This window comes from Pyrgilauda ruficollis, unplaced genomic scaffold (genome assembly GCF_017590135.1).
Source record: "Pyrgilauda ruficollis isolate IOZ18807 unplaced genomic scaffold, ASM1759013v1 scaffold29, whole genome shotgun sequence".
Taxonomy (NCBI): Eukaryota; Metazoa; Chordata; class Aves; order Passeriformes; family Passeridae; genus Pyrgilauda; species Pyrgilauda ruficollis.
The window spans coordinates 5,037,618-5,059,369 of NW_024524266.1; the positions used below are offsets into that span (position 1 = coordinate 5,037,618).

General features: G+C 36.6%; 1 protein-coding gene across 1 annotated transcript in view; it reads right to left on the reverse strand.

Annotated features, from left to right (window-relative positions):
- Positions 1–21,752, reverse strand: part of ANOS1 (anosmin 1) — a 131,351-nt gene that overhangs the window by 11,221 nt on the left and 98,378 nt on the right. Inside the window, exon 9 of the mRNA XM_041472487.1 lies at positions 17,698–17,847. Within this exon, the coding sequence (XP_041328421.1) occupies positions 17,698–17,847 (150 nt within the window). The remainder of the gene's footprint in view (positions 1–17,697; positions 17,848–21,752) is intronic.

Sequence of the window (21,752 nt, forward strand, 5' to 3'; positions counted from 1 at the left end):
GGATGCAAAATTATGTCTGTTGTTATTAATTAGCTTGGTATGACAAAGTCACTAATGTGCCTGACTGTGGGTTTCAGGAGGGAAAACAAATATCTCTGATGCCTTAAGGGCTGATCTGGTATTACACTGCTATGAGCAGTTTGGATTCAGAAGAAAAGGATTGTAAACTAAAGAGAAAATTACTAGTGTAGGAAAGTAGCTGAAATGGCCCCTTGAAATAGATTTTTGCAGTAGCTGTTCTTCATAACAATATGTATGCTAATTATTTTTGCAATTTCTTTGGAAACAATATTTCTTTCAAAAAGAAATCTATTAAAAAGTACATTTCCTGTTTTGTGATTATTCCCTCTCATATAAAATAAATAAAGAAATGGATGTGCTTTTGCATGTCTCTTCAAATTTTCCCACTTGATGTGCCTATTGGATAAAGACAAAAATTCACAGTGCATTTGTCAGTAGGTTTCATCTGACTTCATCTCTTCTAGTTGACTCCATTATAGAATATCACCTGCTCAATGATTCTTAAGATCACTTCTGACCCAAACCATTCTATCATTCTCTGATTATTTTAAACTATCTTCATGGGTGGACTGCTCTTTGCAAAGCTTCAAAATGTGCATTTTTGCTTGTGATATTTTCACTTGAAATCTATAAATAAATCACTCTCCTTTGGCTAAACATTTATCAAAGCCAATTAAATCTTGTAATTGTCCAGCACTCAGGGCCTGGATAAAACACATCCCTAAGGTAGGTCACAAACTACCACTACATGGGCAACTGGGAAAAGACAAATCCCAAGCATCAAGACCTTACATCAGCTCAGCATTCAGATATATTGGTGTAGAGGTTTACTAGGCCTCTGCTCAGAAATGTAATTCAAGGTAGAATCACAGAATCATCAGAGGGTTTGGGTTGGAAGAGACTTTAAGGATCCTTCAGTTCCAACCCCGCTGCCATGGGCAGGGACACCTCCCACCAGACCTCCCACCAAACCAGATTGCTCAATGCCCTGTACAACCCAGCCCTGCACACTGCCTGGGGAGGGAAAAAATATTTATTTCCAGCCACTGGCACATTGGAATCCTCTTTGTATTTTCAGACAGGTCCACATCCATTAATTATGTGAGCTTCTACTCCCAGACAGTTCTTCTCTTCCTTCCTTCATTTCTGCATTAGCAAACCCTGAGTAACACATTTGTAAACACCTGTGGTTTCTGATAACTTCTCTACTTGAAGAAAATAGAAGTAGGTTAAAGAAGAATATAGAAAATAATAAATAAATTTTTAAGACCTATCAGCTTGTACTGTAAATGCAGGGTGAAGGTTTTCTTAATTATTTTCTTAGTTTTATTTGAGCTAATGAATCTTAAATTTGTTAGTATTCTGGTAGTCTGATAACAACATATACTGAAGTAAGGGGATTTTTTTTCTTTTCAGTGGGTATGTAAAGGTTATCTGAAGAAGGTTTTTGTATCACATCTGCAAGTACATCAAGTGCTATAAACTGGAAGGCATCATGACAGCCAGCAAGACTAAAACTGATTCAGTTCTCACCTCTATACTTATGATTGCTGTTATCTAAAAAAACGGAAGATACACAGGTTAAATGCCATGTATTAAAAAGAGAAATGTAAAAATAATTCACAACAAAATCCCCCCAATTTTCTCCTTTTGAAAAATCTGTCCTGTCACTGTCTAAAGTCTGACTAATACAATGCAATGAAACAGAATAAAGTATGAAATACAGTAAGGGAGTAGCTTCTACTTGAGACAGAAACTTTTTAAAAATAGGGAAAGGTGTGACATTTTGTGATTAAATAAAGCTAGAAGCTGGAAAAACTCAAAATGTATATGCATGCATGAAGTATGCACATAAAATGACAAGATTGTTTAAGAAATTACCTTTAGTATTTTTAAGAGCAAAAGGAGACAAAATGCATGAAATTATCTAAAAAGCCCAATAAGAAGCTGAGAAAAATTATGAAAATATGCCTTTGTCTTATAAAGTTGCTCATAAATATCATTACTCTAAAGTTTTATGAAACATTATACAGCTGATTTTGTGTTTACAAGACATGCAAGAGAAAAGCTTCTCCCAGCCCTCCTTTCAGCAATGCACACTATCCCAGTGAGATCACTACTATAAATTTTATTTCGATTTTTGGGTTTAGCTGTCCAGTGCAAACTGAGGGATAGATAATGGATGAGCTCAAGCTGCATCCAGCTGAATGAATCCAGCCACTGCCACCAGAGCCAAGGGTTCTGGATCAAGCTCAGCTAAGGTTCATACACTGAGCCCACAGCCACATCTTTTTCCAAAAAGCCATTTGAGTAGTTAATATGAACAGAATATTCATTACCTAATGGGACTGATTTTGGAGAGTTTTATCAGAAAACTCAGCTATTCCTGTTATAACAAGTACAAAACACTGTCAAGAAATTGCCAGATTGCTTCACTCTGCTTCCCTGGTATTTCAGATGTCACAGTATCAATCTCCTTCTGAATAGCTGGAGTTTTCTTGATTCTAAATTTTCAATTATGAGTCTTTATAGAACTTTTTTACTTCATTGTTCTCATGGTTAGAATATCTATCATTTGATACTAGAAATAGTGATGCTTGCACAAACAGCAAGCATTTGTATTTCCCAGAACTCAAAATATTTGTATAGAAACACTGAACCTGAAGGACATAATAAGTACTAGCACTCATTTCAGCAGCTCTAAGATTGTGAAATTAGTCAACAAAATAGCCACTTAGTACAAACATCAGACAGCTTATTCAAACAATTACTTTATTTTAAATTTACATAAAGAAAAATAAAAAAAAAAAAGGCAACCCAGGACAACTACTTTAAAAATCTCTTAATGGTACTAACATGGAAATTATCCCCATATGCCCAAGGTAAAGATTTTTAAGTCTGTAAGACAAATGCACACAACTAATTTTTAAAAAAAAAAAAAAAGTAACAGTTGATGTTAATTACTTTGACTGTGATTTTTAAAGTAGATTTTCTGAAGTATAAATTGACTTTCTAGACTTAAGAAAAATGGCTGTACAGACACCACATGATCATGTTCTTAAAATTCCATGTACTCTTAGCTCTTTTGCTCAACAAGGGTATGCAGCTAACTTTGTTGGACAGAAATCTTACGTCTCTAATTAGAAATGTATGGATCAGGGAAGGCTCTAAAGCATGTTTGTTTTTTTAAATTTACCCCAAACTGCCTTTATTTTCACATGAATATCTCCACTAAGCTCTCTATCAATAGTGTTTAGAAAGATGTTCTTCATCACATTTTAGTGCTTTCTCCCCCTCCCCAATTTAAATGCTTTAGTTCAATTTTAATAAAAACAAATAAATAACCTTCTGATTTTTCTGGATGGAAAATGTGCATTTATTCTATATCTTCAAGCTGTAAAAACAGCTCAAAATTCTACTAATGCCAATGCCAACTACATGTGTTTGCCACTTGAAAACTTCAGGTTCATATGCACAATTTAAGCATCTTAAACTGATAGACCTCAACATAGCCTAAGCCATGGCTGCACAAGAGTTACCAGGAAGACTAAATCACCTTCCCACAGATTTAAGGCTCTGAGTGTCATTCAGAAAAATAATCCAAGAGAATTTCAGGTAGTTCTGCAAGTTCTCCTAGACAGAACTTCTGGTTTAAATGGTTCTACAGTTTGTTTGAAGTAAACTACATTTTAAAGGTTTTTTCTTTTCTTTTTCTCATCTTTTTCAGCCTCTTCCATGTTTCTCTTTCGTACAAATACATTACTGCCAGCTGTATGAATAATTTCATCTAATGTGGCTTCTTTTTTTTTACCATGCTACTGCAGACAGCTACTTTCTCTGCCTCAAATACTTTTTCCTCCTTTATATTGCAGTTACTGTTCCAGGAGGGTGCCAAATTGACTCTCATAAGGAACTGAAGCTTTGCAGCTGAAAACCTGGCATAGCAGGGCATATCAGCAATGAAATTTGCTCATGCAGCCCAACACCATCAATATGGAGCTACCCCAGAAAACCAGGTAAACAGAGGTATTTATTTCTTTGTATCCTGTGATCCACAGCAAGAAAATTGCAGCAGACTGTTTCCGGAACTGGGGCGATTTCTGCCACTGGTTTGCTTGAGGTCTTTAGGCAAAGTACTTCACTACTCTTTATTTCTGTTATGCCCCTTTTAAGTGGTGAAAATGGTAACGGTGTATGTTGTAAAAGTATCTCAGCTCTTGCATGTTATTCTGATGCGGGTCTCTACTATTTGGTACAAAAATGCCAATTAATACCAGCTGTGACAGCACTATTATGCAGGCAACCAAATTACAAAAACTTATTAGAAGGAAAATCAAATGGGATTTGCTGGAAAACAAGGTTTCACAGCAGAATTGTTCAGCAACAGCAGCACAAATTAAGGTTTAATTACAATTAAAATGTCTGGCTTCAATAAACACGGTAACATCAAGTAGATTTCTGCATCATGACAGGATTGAAAGTAATTAACATGCAGAGTCTGATAGATTTTACCATTAGAATAAAATATGGTGTAAAAGTAAATATTATAAAATAAGACCCATGAAAACCTTTACCTGCTAGCATAAAATTAGTAATTTAATACAAATAACTAGCAGCTTTGAAATAAGTATTTCAGTAAAAAAAGAAACAATATTCTGTATTTTTTGTCACAATACCTCAACAAATTTTGACTCCCTCCAAAATATATACACATAATTAACATGCTAACTGTATGTCAAAAGGAGTTGTTATCAAAGCTTGGAAGATAATGAGCCATATGTAAACCTGTTGCCTTCAGCTAAAATTTCTTCAAACAGAATGCCAAAAGGAGGATGAAATCTCTCTGAACCTATTAAGAAATTTATTGAAATAATTTGTTCTGTGTGCAGCTAAAATGTTATTACATTTTGTTAGATCCGATATTTCATCTAGCAAACCACAATAATTTTTTGTGACTGGCCACACGTTTTCTGTTTTTCTTTGCATACTGACAGGATTGTTCTTACAAGCTTCTGAGCACACGGGCCTTAATTCAACAAAGCACTTAGGCATATGAACAGTTGTGTTAACCTCAATAATTAAGGGATCAGGCCAGCAAGTTTCGAACCTAGCAAGAACAAGACACTAATGGCCATCAAAACTATGGTTAAAAGATGGTCTTGAACATGTCTTTTATGATCTTAGACTAATAGGAAGAAGGAAATATAAAAAAATTAAGTCATTTCCTTTCTGGATTATGTGTCCTGAAGCATTACTGCTCTAAAAATAGGCTAGAGCAAGGGGAAAATCTTTTATATTTAATGTCACAACACAGGGCAGAATCTGCTCAGGGCACATGAAGTACATGTCTCAGCATCTACAAGCTTGATTAATAGATTCAACTGTAAAGTCATACTGTGATTTTTCAGAGCTCTGTATAAATCCTGAGTCAGCATACCATGTAGGGGAAAATATTTACCTCGCTGTATTGAATGGCAAAGCTGTAGCAATGGTAAATGGTGAAATTAATGATGCCTTGCATAAAGCAAAAGATATTATCAACTCTGAAGTGCTCACAGATTTGTACAAGGCAAAGGCTTCCTGAAGAAATGTTCCTGCTCTTTCTCCTCCCAGTACATAACCCCCTTTACTGATGGGCATCTGTTGTAACCCAGCACTTATTCCAACCCACCACTCCAGCAGGAGGATGAGCAGCAGTGTCTGCCCTGCAGCAGCACTTGCCTGCATTTCCACACCACAGACTAGAAAGGAAATATTTGAGATAGAATGTGATGAAGTGTCTGCTGCTCTCTCAGGCTCATGTTCATCTGTTTATTGGACAAATATTGTTTTCCATGTCTACACACACATCTAATATATGCAGTTTTCCATCAATGCTTTTTCTGATGAAACTCAGCTGCTGGAGAGGTCCTGAAAAATATGCAGGGAAGGCTGAAATATGGACAAAAACCAAGTGAACAAATGAAGCAGTGTTATTTACTACTAGTTCCTTCAGTTTGGAAGACATGATTAGTGTGAAGTGATTCACATTGCATTTTTTACATTTAAATAACAGCATGATGGAAGACCAGTTTGGAAAGAGATACTTCAGTGTACTGCAGAGAAGCAAAATATGATCTCAGTCAGTACTAGATCATAACACTTATTTATTTCTTCATATACTAGTTCATGAGCCATTGTATTACTCTGACTCATGGTGTCCAACAATTGCAATCTGAATCTAGTGATAGGACAAGAAGTAATAATATTATAAGAAATGCTATTTTACTCATGGTAGTTTAGCAAACAAAAAATGAGGTAAAAACAATTTACCTCCAACTAATGTCAAAATGCTACATTGATGTGCTAATGCATTGCAAGTCTCTCTGCACTCCCCTTTTCCTTGTAAAAACCACTTGTTTTGTCACAGGCATTTTAGGTAAATTCTCTTGAAAAAAATTAAATTATAACAGCTCTGTGTCTTTTGCTTCCTCTGCATTGATTCACCCGACGGTGTAAAAAAAAATCCAAAGTTTTGTTTGGTTATGAAATTCACAGTACTCGGGACACCTCCTGAGAAAAAAAGCTTTTTAATAATCACCTATTCAAGCAGTATGTTTAAAAATAACACCAAAACCTCCAGCTGACATTTAAACTTCACTCAACAAACAATTCTTAGCAAGACAAACTATACTGTTTCCTGCTCTTACATGGAATATAAGCAGTTTCGATTAAATTACAAAGATTTGGTTTCTCACGTTATGCCACTTAAAACAAACTTTCTTTCTGTAGAACACATTCTTTGTATAATAGAACAGTAAGCCTTTCCAAAAATGATATTAACAATTACTATGTAATTTAAAGACAGGCCTGAGACACAGTATTTTTGTCCATATCTAGACCAAGGAAGCCTCAAGGTTTGAAGATGTTTATATGGAAGGATTTAAGTTGGGGATCATCTCTAAGCCGGATTACCTCTACCCTTACTTATTTTCCCACACACAACCTCCTATACAAAGTGAGTTCAACAGTATCTCATTCTGGTTTTCCATTACAAGGAAATTTGCCTCTTGTAAGCTCCCAGTCTCACAATAGCTGCTTGTAGCCAGAATAGAGGCTTTCTACATTATTCCCTCATAGCTAGATTTTCAAAGCTAGCTAAGCATCCCAGACCTGAATATAATGGAAAAGGGGAAAAAACCCCAAACAAACAAGTTCAAGGCTCACCAAGGTTATACATACACTGAAAATATCACCGGGTACAGCCTTCTGTAAAACTTTGAAAAATGTGGACAAATAATTTAGACAAGCAGACTATGAGGGTAAATTCACTATATTGAGGGTAAGTAATCTTGGAATCTCTCTCATTTCCAGAGTAAAAGTACAGAATCATCTTGCCCCTAATTCCACAGTGGGAAGAGAGGCAGCAATGGACCAGCTACTCCCTTCTCCCTCAGACCTCATGCAAAAGCCATGTATGGGTTGGTTTGCATGCAGTGATCCGTGGAGTTCCAAAACTGGACTTTCCTGATATGCATTATGGAACGACACAGCAGGATGTTGCTTTGCTGAACTGGTATTCAAAAAGTTTATGACATTAATATGCAGTTTCTAAATCTGTAGTTTAAGATTGACGTGTCTCCGAGAAATAGAACAGAGCAAAACCAGGTTAAATATCTATAAAATCCTGTGCATACAGACAAGGTGAACAGAGCAAGAATTAGGATTCATATAAATGTGGAAGAATTGGCTTCAAGACAAAGAAGAAAAAGTGGCTCTACATAGAACAAGCACTTATAACTCTGGAACTCCATCGCTCAGGATGTTTCAGACACCCTGAAACTTAGTGACCCTCATAGGACACTGGATATTATTGTGAAGATAAATTCATCAGAAGTGAATAAATACAGCCAAATCACATTGGGCTCAGGAATGTTCACTAACTAGAAGCTGTCTGAAGCTGGGACAATAATATGCAGAAATACGGTTACACTCTTACGCTATTCTTACGTTCCTTTGGATTTGCTTTTGGCCACTGCCAAGGACAGAACACCTGTTGGGTAGGATCTTTGGTCTACACTACTATGGATATTTTTGCATCCAGCTTATGGTCACAGGAGCAAAAGAAACTGATATTAACAAATCATTATCATCATCAGCTGTATATTTGGGTCATCTTAAAAATTAGATTATAATTTCAGTTTCAGAAACCCTTTTTCTGGTTTCTTTCCATCCAACTCTAGCTATTCCTTCAAACAGTCCAGTTTCCTTCCCTTATTTGTAGTGTTTATGTGACTGGTTTTATGGCCACCTTATAAACCAGCTAATTAAAAATACAGATTAAAAAGATGCACATGGAGGAAAATTGACCCAGTTTACAAGAGGACACTCATTAGTTTAAACCACTTTCACTATAAGCATGATGACTCCCTGCTGATAGGTTAACCTCCCCTGGATCAAAAGATCAATGCTTTATCCAGAACTTAGGCAGGTAAGAGACCACTCATGAGCAGTTATTTGATCACAGCTCATGAGAAGCATTCTGTAAACTGCTGAACCTCAGTACCTTTTAATCACAGTAGAAATGGTAGGATTGCTCCAGGTATGAGAGCGTAAGCCTGTGAGACAGAGCTTTGACTTAATCTGACCTAGTGATACAGTTTGGGAAAAGGAGACGAAGAGCTCAGCTGGTCAGAGCATGGTGCTAACAGTCCCAAGGTTGTGGGCTTGATCCCCATAAGGGCCATTCACTCAAGAGCTGGACTCAGTGATCCTTCTGGGCCCCTTCCAACCCAGAATATTCTGTGATTCCATATTTGGATGGTAAAAAGCTTGCCATTTTACCCCTCAGTTATCAAGACTGCCTCACATCAGATATTGCCATTGCCAAGTTTAGTGATACTATATATGTATGCATATATATAAAAAGTACTGTGTTTGTTGTTAAAATAATTCATTTTATACGTTATGGTAATACTGAGGAAGTAATCAGAAATTGAGAAAATTGTACCAGTCAGACACAGACATAATGAAGGTACATAAAGATGCTGAAAATGCATTTTGAAAATGCATTTTTTCCTGAAGAATTAAAAAACCAGGAAAGAGTTTATTTATTAGCTGGCCAGTTAATTTTTTCAGTGTCTTCAAGGGGATTAAGTCTTGATAAATGATTTTGCAAAGGAATATTGAAAGCGTATCTGCAATCTGACTGCAGATATGCATTCCACATAATGATGGTCTATCTTTGGATTGCTCATGGACCAGGTAATTTGCAATTACATTTCTATTTAAACCTTTAATGTAAATTCAAAAGAAACTAAAGTCTAAAGGCTTAAATTTCTAGCAGTTACTAAATTTAAGATTAAAAAGAAAACTTCTTTTTAATGCATAAATTAAATCAAATTAAAAGCACTTTCACAATGACTAAAGATGTTCTGGAGTATGATTCAGGTCATACTGAGGACCCACACTACATAAATTTTAAAATTAAACAATAAACCTACAAAGTGTCCAGTCCAGTACAGCCTTCAGCAAACATCAGCGGGTGCCTGTTAAGTAAAATCAGTGTTCTGTGCTGTCTGTGCTCTGGGGAACACAGTGGGTAGTTCTGATTTGACTTGTGATTATTTGATTTCCTGGCAGACTTTGAATCAATTCCAATTACATTCTGAGACTAGCAGTTGAACAAACTTGTGTCTAAATCTCTCATACCAAGAGCTTTAACCACCTGCCCTGAAAGGTATGGAGGTTTGGAAGCAAGTGCAAGACAGCAAATAATGGTTTTCTGTTCTGCCTGTGAAATCATGAAGAATGCACTAAACTGCGCCTTTGAAAAGGCTTTACAATATTGTCCCATTTGCAGGGGAGATGCCACCATTGCACTGAGGTTGCCACCATTGTAAATGTAATTTTAAAACTTTAAAACTGGCCCCACTAATCAATTGCAGACTATTTGAGAATTTGAAAACCATCTGCTCTACCGAATTCTATTATTTGTGGTTGATGTTTTTCATGACTCCCACCAGTAACATTTTAAGTATTGTAAGTACTTCACATTTGGACAGAAACCAGGGTCCTATAGGCACTTCATGAAGTAAAGCAAGCAAAACTAGAAATGGTCAGATGCTACCTTTTACATTCTTTTTAAAAAGGCAAAGAGATTTTTTCCTGAAACTACATTAAGACAAAGTAAAGGAGAAAGACAAAGTTAGGGAGGGGTAGGGACCACACAGACACTTCTGACAGGATGTTCTTTTAACTCCAGAATAATTTCCCGTGATAAATAAAGCTCACAGCAGTACCTGTCTCCCCAGGCTCGATGCTGTGGAAGCCCATAAGATACAGGCATAGCACATATGGAAAAGCAAATTCTGTAATATCTACCAGTACCTTTCTAAAGAGGTGATCTAGTTGAAGAGTCCCGTGCTTAGAGCCAGCTTTACTAATTAAATCCCTAAGTACTAATGCACATTAAACACACCCACACAATAAACCACTGCTGAGACAAAGACCCTGTATTTTCCTGGAAGTCTGAGGGCAATATATTAGTGTATACTTCACTATAATTAAGAGGCAGGTCATTTTGTTGAAAGAACCATCTGGACCATAGTGATATCTTGAAGTACAAGTATTTTACTGCTTGAATATCAATAATTAGAATATGGCCAGCTGCTCAAACACTAATCTGCCCAGTGCAGCAGCTAGTACCAAACTAAATAATGCTTTAGTGTCAAGCAAGTACTGCAGAATTCTTTACAGTAGGACTGGAAACTCCAACAGCCACTGAAGGATTTCTTTACCTTCAATGGCTCTACTGCCACGAGAAAGGACCATTTGACATGTGTTATCAATGGGAAAGCTTTCACCTCAAAACCTGCCATATGAAATACCTTATTACAAACAAAGAGTCAGCACACACAGTCACTTCATTTATGTCCCTGAACTAAGTGAAAGTTAATTTTGTTTTCCTAAGGTCTGGGTTTAAAAGCATTTGTGTTAGCTCTCTATTTGGTTAGCCATGCCTTGTGTTTTATTCTTCTCTGTAATTTAATTCATTATTCTTGTTTGGTTGATTTATCAGACAATGGTAGATTTTTTGCCTCTTCCTGCCTTAAGTATTCTTTTTTCTTCTGCTTTAGCATTTACAGAAACACAAAGAAAGAAGCCTGAAGCCAAGTCTTAATGCATTTTAAATATTTGTCTTTTTAAGCAAAACCAAGAGGCAGATATATTGATTTTGGAATATCTAGAAGTACTTAAGATGTTTAATTTAAACAGGGGGAAGTAAAAGCATGTAGACTTAATTCAAAGAAAAGGAAGCTAAAGCTTTACCTGAGCAAAGACAGTTGTATTACACTCAAATAACAGGCACTGAGAAAACTGTAGTGAAGGCAGAATAATGACTTAGAAAATATTACATTCTGATATTTTAGTGCATTATAATTATTGCAGCAAGTGATCAAAATTGATGCAGAGAGTTCATAAAAGGTGGGATTATTTTCCTTATGTCTTGGCAAAATTTTATTTTCATACACAGATTTGCAGCAACTTGGGGGATTTTCAGCTAAGTTCAGTACTCAGCTCTCTACCCAACCACAGAAAAACAGAGAAAACTTCAGCATTTTTTATTTTCACACTTTCAGTCTTGATTACTGCACAATATACAGAGGTTCTTAATCATCCCAAGTATCTAATCCCTTTAAATAGGGGTTTCAGAGTGCATCCATTTTTGATAACAGATGGTACTCTGTGACCTCAGTACCAAGGAGTTAAAAGTGATTTGTTTGATTTGATTCCACTACTTGGCAATTTCTAATTTCACACATCAAGATGGCCAAAATATCTGGCCATGGAACACATTCTAGTTTTCATTTACAAAAGGGGGATTCATGCTGTTTAAGGAATGTACTGTTTCTCTAATCCCAGGCCTAAGTGAAAGGCAGCAAGGAAAAGACATTTTTTTGCCTTCAGAAAGAAGCTATTGTATTCATATGCACCATGCTTTTGGATGACTCTGTCTAGCAACATCATGTGCATTTGCTAAGTACCTTGTACTGTTTGAAGCGTGAAGGTATTTTTGCTAGCATACATCCTGAAGTGATTATTGTCATCATACCAAAGCATGCAAACTGAAAGAGTATTTCAGAAAGAGCTTTATTTTAAAGTCCAGAGTCTACATTCCATTCATGCCTTATGCATACTAAAGTTAATGGGACTTAAGAAATGACACTTGAAGAACAGGCCCAGATAAGTCTTTCCTGCTTACCAAATTGTGGCACATTATGATGCATATAAATGGAAATCCATCCCCTTACTCAGACTTTAATTCAAACACTATGTTCAGTTTCTGAGTACTGATATGCAGTCACCCCTTTGCTGTATAATGAACTCAGTAATAGTTTAGTTTAATAACAGTTTGCAACACCCCCCCGATGCAGTTGTTGCACAGGACAGAGGTCTGATGAATTCTGTTCAGAAGGATGATATAGAACTGAGAGCTTCGGCCCTGATGTCATCACTGTGATCTTTTCACTGCCTTCCCAGAGGCTCATCTGCAAAGTTCACTCAGGAACACATCTTCAGTCATGGAGGAACTATCTTTGAATAATCAAGAGACATCACCATACCTTCTGTAGTCCTAAGGAACATTACAATAACCTTGGATGGCCTCTGCAGGCTTATATTGGTGGAGGATAAATTGAAACAACAGTGGCAATATCTGTTACAGAGCCTTAGAGACAGAACTGAATAACTTGATGTAACTTCACAGTTAGTTTGACTTCGAGCAGATGGTTGGACCAGCTGACCTCCAGAAGTCCTTCCTGCCCATTTAAATTATTCTATGACGCTGACCTATATTTAGCTCCTTAGATTGAGTAAAATAATTCAAATTCAAAAGCAAAATAGCTTCTTGGCTAAAATGGGACCAGTGAAAATAAAGAAATAATCTAAAACAACCTTAGGAGCATGTTTGTGTTTCTTTAAATGATATAAGCAATCCACACAGGTCTTTTCTTCTGTTTCTGTAATCTGTGGTATCCTGTGAGGCTACAGTGTTAGGACATAGTAAAAAACTCTTCTAGAGAGCCATCTCAGTTTAGGAGGAAATTTTTAAAAATTTTAGAAAATATCTGGTCTGCATAGAATGGTACGACCACTGAATTAGGAATACAATAAAACCTGAGCAGTTATTAATATAGAAAAGTAGTAACTGTTCTTACTAAAAGAAAGACTGCTGTTATAGCAGCCATTAAAGTTTTCATTACAGCTAAAAGAAACTATTTCAATGCAGCAAGGACAACTGTAGGGTTGAACAAAATTCAGTAAATTTCAGCAAAGGCAGGGTCCTGCACCTGGGGAAGAACAGCCCTCTGTGCCAGGACAGGCTGGGGGCTGACCTGCTGGAAAGCAGCTCTGTGGAGAAGGACCTTGGGTGCTGGTGGACAACAAGCTGTCCATGAGCCAGCAGTGTGTCCTGGGGGCCGAGAAGGCCAGTGGGATCCTGGGGGGCATTAGGGAGAGCATTGCCAGCAGGGAGGTGATCCTGCCCCTCTGCTCAGCCCTGGTGAGGCCACCTCTGGAGTGCTGTGTCCAGTTCTGTGCTCCTCAGCACAGGAGAGAGATAGAGCTCCTGGAACTGGTCCAATGGAGGGCAACAAAGATGACTGAGGGACTGGAGCCTCTTATGAGGAAAGGCTGAGGTAGCTGGACCTGTTCAGCCTTAAGAAGAGAGACTGAGAGTGGACCTTATCAACGCTCACAAATGTCTTACACGTGGGTATCAAGAAGATGGGGTCACAGTCTTTTCAGCAATGCCTAGTGACAGGACAAGGGACAACATGCAAAAGCTGAAACAGAAAAATGTTCATCTAAATGAGGAAAAAATCCTTTACTTTGAGGGTGACAGAACACTGTAACAGGATGTCCAGAAGGGTGGTAGAGTCTCTTTCTCTGGAGATATTTGAAACCTGCCCAGATGTGATCCTGTGCAATCTACTCCAAGTGAACCTGCTTTAGCAGAGAGGTTGGACTAGATCATCTCCAGAGGTTCCCTCCAAACCCAGTCATTCTGTAATTCTGTGATACCATCTTCATACATATTAAAAAAAAAAAAAAAAAAACCCCCAAAAAAAAAAAAAAAAAAACCCCCAAAAAAAAAAAAAAAAAAACCCCCAAAAAAAAAAAAAAAAAAACCCCCAAAAAAAAAAAAAAAAAAACCCCCAAAAAAAAAAAAAAAAAAACCCCCAAAAAAAAAAAAAAAAAAACCCCCAAAAAAAAAAAAAAAAAAACCCCCAAAAAAAAAAAAAAAAAAACCCCCAAAAAAAAAAAAAAAAAAACCCCCAAAAAAAAAAAAAAAAAAACCCCCAAAAAAAAAAAAAAAAAAACCCAAACCCCAAAAACAAAAACAAACAAACAAAAAAATCTAAATAACATTTTTATTATTTAACCATCTCTGCAACCATCTCCTGTTCGTGTCATGAAGTCTAACACAAAAATTCCAAATGTACATGAAAACCATACCAGACAAAGCAAAGACTACTAAAACCAACTGAAATTTGATCAATTTACAAACTTCCAACATATTTAAGCTTGAGACATTTATTTCTTGAATTATTTTTTTTACCATGGTAACTCTTAACACCTATCAACCTACTTATTTCACATGGTATCATGCTGGCCTCTTAATTTTTCTGTTTTAAAGTTACACATTCTAATTTAGGACTATAGAAATATGTCTGTGTTTCTCCACTAAAAAAAGTGTTGACTTTTAATAGCAAAAATGAGAGCATTAGTGCCAACAACCAAGACTTCTGTGTTCACCCACTATGTAGGAGACAAACAGGTCAGTTTTTTTGTCAGGAACTATTTGAACTCTAATTGCCTACTGCAATAAAAATAGATGCCATGCCACTGAACAGGCTCAGGTAAGATCTCTCTCTCAGTATTTCCTATCATAGTTACTGCACTCTACTACCTCCTACAACTCCCTAAACACAATCTAGTGCAGTTCATAAAGGTGAAAGATGTGTGGGTTCAGCTCACAGCACAGCTGTCTCAGTAACTGCTGTTTTTCAAGAAGACAATGTGATTTTCCTGCTGTGTTCCTTGCACAGTCACACAGACCTGCTCTGCAGTAAATTGTTACTAGCAAATTTACAGTACCTCATCCATGCACTACATAATCTCCAAACCCTTGCAAGAACTTATAAAATCTGCTGGCTTCTATATTTCAGTTCCACACAAGGCAATGGCTCCTGCAGAGTAACTGCATGTGCTGTCACTCAGAATACTGATATTTTCTTTTTAAAAAAGAAAAAAAAAGGAAGGTAAGAGTGATGAACTGCCATATTCTGCCCCTCTTCACACACCTTTGCTATCACTGCTTGTTCTGCAGGAAAAGGAAGGCATCTTCCACTGCATGGCTGGGGCATGCACCTAAACACCCCAGTGCGCCTCACAGAATTGGCCCCCACCCAGGGCCAAAATGGGTTTCTGGGTGTCCTCTTATGTCACTGGATGCACACAGCTCCACACAAGATGAGTCACTGCACAGTCAGCAACTCAGCAAGTACACCCCTGGCACAAGGTGACAGCATGAAAATCCATGTCATTTTTGACAGGTCTGTGACATAGCTGCCTTTGATATTCTCCAATTCTGGAAATTACACCACTCTGAAATCCTCTTATTTCCAAACTAAGAGTCACTATAAGGATGCCTTATTTCTTTTCATAGACATTTATAGCCTTTAATACAAATATTACCTCCAGATATGTAGCAGACAGTGAGATTCTACTCCAGATTTAGATGGAAACATTTAGGTTTCTATGGTGCAATGACTCTAAGTTCAATAATTATGTTACAATACCATTATAAATAGTGGACACCTAGTTCAAGATATCTGTGTTGGAACAAGAATATTGCTGTTCTGCTCAGGATTTTCCCTCCATTAATTATAACTAACTCTGGCAAACTATTCACAAGGTGAATGTCAGCAGGGGTGCTGGCATTTTGGTCACAGGACACATGCTCTTTCTTCTGGCAGCAGGCTGGCAGGAAAACAGCTGCAGCAGGATTGATTGTTCCACTGGGCTGAATCTGCAGACTGTGAGTTGCACAACCCTGTCTGACGCCTGTGGGAGACATCGTTGTCTCCTAATCTTTGAATCCTGTCCCTCATTTTTTTCAACACAGACTGCCAAAAATAGAACCTCAGCTCACAGAGAGACATTAGGCATCTCTAAGCTTTCTACAAATGAGCTGTCTAGGCTCCCCTCTGTTCTCAGTAAAGAAGAGAGGCATCTCCAGAGAGCAATTCTGCTGCTGTGGCGGATGAATTGCTGCAGAAGTCACCTGCTTTTCTGTTCTAACAATAAAAGAATCTTGTACAATGAGTTGACATCTCACTTGCAGAGGCTAAGGTTTAAGGTGATCAGTCCTGATAAAGCTCAGAATATATCAATCTCACTTTGGATAACGAAAACCACATTTTTTTTGTAAACTGAATATTCAGGATTAAAATTGCCTCAACTTTTATTTAAACTTTAAATTGTTCCAGCTTTCCATGAAGCAACCCAAAAATGAAATATAATGGGGAAAGGAAGGAAAAAAAACTAACATAGCCAAGACAGGGACAAATATACAAAATGTGCACGTACTCAGCTGAACCAAGCTTGCAGGTTTTAGAGAGGAATAAGGATAGATTTGAAAGTAATTGGCATAGCAGGGCCTGGAAGGTAACCATTTAAAAAGGCAGGCATAGGATAAGAAGCAAAGGACACCTCTCACAATCCACAGTATCCAGTGTGATACATTCCTATGTTACATAGTATAATTGAACATTTATATAGCCTGTCCTCTTTCAGGGTGTTGCCACACACATGTAAACCCAAAAGCACTTAAATATTTCTGAAATTCTTTGAAAAATTCAAGATGAAAACATGACTATCCACTTTGTAGCCCTTGATTCCAAGGAGAAGAATTGAATGGATTTCATTTAGTGGTATTGATACACATGTAGATTGATCCAAGTTAAAAAAGGAACAGTGTGAGCACATTTTAAAATAACAGCATATGAACCTTTATGGCTAAAGTGGAAAAACCTATATGCTCTTAGACAACAAGAAAGGAAAATCCTTTTTTTGATTTCTGAATATGATAGACCCTTTATGTCATTTTCCTTTTGACTGGAGGACTAAGCCATAAATTTTTTGTTAAAACTTTTCTGAACCAGAAAACCAGAAGGATGCAGCCTAGAAGAAAACTAACTTCAAAATGTTTTCTGCTTTTTACCAGCTATCCATTCCGTTCTAAATCAAGGCGACTGATAAAGTTTGGCATAAAGATAAACATTCATATGCTCCTCAGAACTTTTGTGGGTAATGTCAAATTCTGCTATTTAAAACTTTACAGAGGTAATTCCTACCAAAATAAAAATTGCCTCAGCTCTGTGAAGATTCAGTGTCCCAGCTGACTATAATTTTTGGATAGGTGACTCATATAATTTCCTCCTATAAGACATATACACAGACATAACACAGAGAGGCAATGTTTCCCTGCAATGTGAAGATGAAGGGATGAAAGGATGTGTGTAGGATTCAACTATTAATTACTTATAATATTGTGTTAATGTTTTACAGCTCCAAGATGGATGGGAAGAGACCTCCTTAGAGAAAATTGTAAAGCAAAATTTGACAAACCTGTCTTCTTCCAATAGACCTTGACCTGAAGTTGATTGTCCTGATAGAAGGGAGTTCCAATTTTAAGAAAACGAGTGGTTTTCCTTCTTTGAAAGGCTGGGTAAGGATCTACCAGTCCTTTCTGTGGTTTCCCAGCAGATGTCCGTTCCTCTGCAATACACAGAACAATCAGGAAACTATTTAGTTAACTACAGTGCTGTATAATGACTGTGCTGAATTTGGTGTAATTCAGAAAATAATAGTATCTTTATTCCAAATGACATTATTTCCATTTCTTACCTAAATGAAATAAATATAAAGAATTAACTGTCCATAATGGTTGAAAAATCACTCATTTGAAATTCAGTCAAATTTAGAAAGTGACCAAAAAAACCAAAACCTTTTCACAGGGAAATGCTCTGTAAATTTTCTGAAGAGTAATAAGGAAATGGACTGTATTTATATCCCCAAGAACAAGAAATGTTAACACAATGATTTTTTAAACAGGCACAGTATCTACCAGTAGTTCTCTGTAATACTTCACAGTCTTTATATTCATGCAGTGTTTGAACATGCAGAAAATCCAAGGACAGCATTGAATGTAACACACGGAGTGCCACATGTGGTTACTACATCAAAGTAAATATAGTCCTCTGGTATGCTATATATGAACACTGTGGTCAGATTAAAGATCTGTCTTGCCCACTTTCCTGTTCCCAACAGTGAATGGTGAAGGCTTAGGAAAACATTGCAGGAGCAGATTTTTCTTTCAGCAATTCCCTTGGTGTTGTATGCCTTGCTTCCAACAAGCAATTGCAATTGGACGTCCTTCATCAAGCATTTTGTTTGGTAAAAATTTATCATCATTTAGCAGGGTTGACAGTACTTACAGATATTTTCAGTTGAAAAGAAAGAAATGCTCATTCAAACTGCACTTTTCATTGCACACTTGCAAATGTATCTGATCTAATTAGGAGGATCAGATTATAACCAACAAAAAAAGATGTATTTAATTCAATATTACACTTAAATTAAAACTAAAGAGTCCAATAATAAGGAAGTGGCAAATTATTAACTACATACTTGAGAGAAAGAGGGAAAGATTCAGATTTCAATAATTGTCAGGAGTTATATATAAACTTGAACATTTAAGGCAAAATGTTCAAGTTTATATATAAACTTGAACATTTTGCCTTATATGCAGCTTCAACTGAAACTCGCTTTATGGCCAAATTTTACTTTCTCAGCCCTTTGCTGAATCTGATATGATTTTTCATTTTGTTTGTTTGTTTTAAATTAAACTGCCAAACTTAACTAAATTCTTTCTTAAGGTAACCATAAAGTTATTACTACCCAAATGAAAATGAAAACGTTATAGAGAGAAGTACAAACTAAAATCTATTAGGTATTCCTCAATTTAAATTATTTTAATTTTATTAAACCTCTGCTTTGATATTCTCTGTCTGCTCTACTTTCACAAAAACCAGGACACCAATTTAGAATATTTCTATATAAAGATCAAGCAAGAATCTTGCTACATTTCCCAGAAGTGAAGCACACAAATATAGTGAGGCAATGCCTTTCTGAGTGTGGGGAAATGTAATGCCAGAGGGCTGAGGTCAAAGCTCACAGAAGTGTGTAGGACTAAATTACTTCAGAGGGATATGGGCTATCTCTATTCTGACAATAGGACCAGGCACCTAAAAACCAGAGCTTAATTCCACACAGAGCAGAGTATCTGACAGTGGGACTTCAGCAAAATTGGCATGTTGCTTCTGGAATTATTTCCCAAAGTCCATGGAAGTCCCAAATACAGACAAGCCAAAGATATCATGTCCTAGATAATATTTCAGGCAATTTTTTTTGTTTCTTTTTCATATTTCTCCATCTGCTTGAGTATTCTCAAAATTACATCAAGCAGGACTGGCTCTGTACCTAACTAACCTGAGCGAGATAGAGAAGATGAATTTGCATCTCCTCCCGGAGAAGTTTTTACTGGCTCTTCTATGCAAAATATAATCTAGCCATTTAAAAAAATGTCCAAAAAGGCCTAAATACATCCCTCAGTAGAGTGCTCTGTCAGTTAAAATGAGTGATATTAGAGGTTTAGGTTCAAAGAATCTTGACTCCTTTACCTCATGGCTTTAACAGAAGAGATGCTCAAATTTTTCTATAAACTTGTTACTGAAATACTCTAAAACAAATATGTGTTTTAGTTGGTACAGGCACTGATTTGCAGTTAAAAAGAAAAACTGCTCATTAAATAAATGGATGCTCATACTTTGAACAATCAAAATTTTTGAAGTATACAAGATTAAAAAGATACTGTTCTCAATATAGTTTTACCCTAGTTTGAAACACAATACAACAATTAATGAACCTTTTAGTACAAAAAGGTCACCCCAGTAAAGCAAAATAAAGCACAAGGCATTAGAAAGCCTGTATTAATTAGACATAAGTAGGTAGCAGATTTTCACAAAAACTACTGATGGTCTGTTTTCTGAAGCAAAACAACCATGAAGAGGGCAGGGTATTCAAGCAAAATTGTGGAAAGAATTTAAATCTAGTTGCGACAACAAAAGGAAAGAGGTGCCACTGCAGTGGACAGAACAATGAAGCAGTGGAGTCACATGTGAGGTATAGCATAAATAAACTCCATTAGGTGGAGGATTTATAAGTAATAACTCAGATGTGACCTGCATCAGATTCTGACAAACACAATGTTTTGAAGAGGGGAAACTGAAGCAAAAATTTTCTCCCAACATAAACCCAAGGTGATATAGACCAAGAGAGTCAGAACATTAGTGAGGCCACGGAGAGCTAATATAGCCCTACCACTGAAAGGATTTCTCACAGTAAATATGAAACAGTACAAAAAATGACATGCTCATATCTCAATTACTCACCTTCAGTTTAGAAGGTTTTTGTTAAATGGAAAGTCTTTATTTACTATCATGTTTAAAAACTATGATGGTCTGACCTAATGTCAGGAGTACCAATAAAGCATGACAAATGTCAGTTGATTAATTATCCTTGCTCACAAGTTTGAAACATTTATAAAACTATATTAATAACAAAATGAGACAAAGAACTTAAAAAGCTTGCCCATTTTCTCTTTGGCTAATTGTATACAATGGCATCTAGAACTTTCTCCCACTTAGCAGGACACAGAACAATCTCAGATAGCTAAAACCCCAGCATCAGGATTCTTTGATTATCATAAACTCAGCTGTGAGATGAGCTCTTCCTTAAAGTTGTGATGTCATGGTGATATGACAGTCAAAACGACTGGACTGAAAACTAAAAACTTTAACATTTAGCACCAAGAGCCAGAACTTCACAGAAATTTTATCAAAATTAGTAGGAAATTGGGTAGGGGTATGGTGTGGAAAAGAATTTTTACTTGTTTATCTAGTGAACTTTGCAGGGGAGGAAGAAAGAGGAGAAAAAAAAAAGATGCAAACGCCACAAGTAATTCTTAGGAAAAGAAGCAGCAAAATTTGAAATCTCTCAAACACCAATGATATGTTTCTAGCAGAGCTCAATGGCTCAGTGTATGGAATTAAACAGCCAGTTCCCACAGTTATTTTTTCCTCTATTACATCTCCTATGTACATATGGAAAAAGAAGGAGAAAATGTGACAACTGCAAGAAGATTTTGACATCATGCACAGTCCTGCAAACTAAGCTCCTTTTCTAGGGGATGAAAAAAAGCACAGGTACAATCTAGGAGGGCCAATAAGGAAAGTGCAGAACTCTTATATTCACATACGTTGGGCTTCACTGAGGATTTAAATCAAACTTGCCTAATATACAGACAGCAGAGATTCAAGCTGATATTCTGGTATGCATTTGAAGCAAAGACTCAGTGCATGGAAGAGATGAAAACTTGACCTTCTGCTGTCTCTTAAAATGGCCCAAAAAAGTAGTAAAGATTAGTTTAATAAGGGAAAAAGAGGGATACTTCTGCTTGTTTTTTATTCTTGGTGCATTAGTAAGTGAAGCAACCACAGACAAAAGGTCTATGTTAGCTAACAATCACATTACAATATTTTATGTATACCCTAACAGAATAT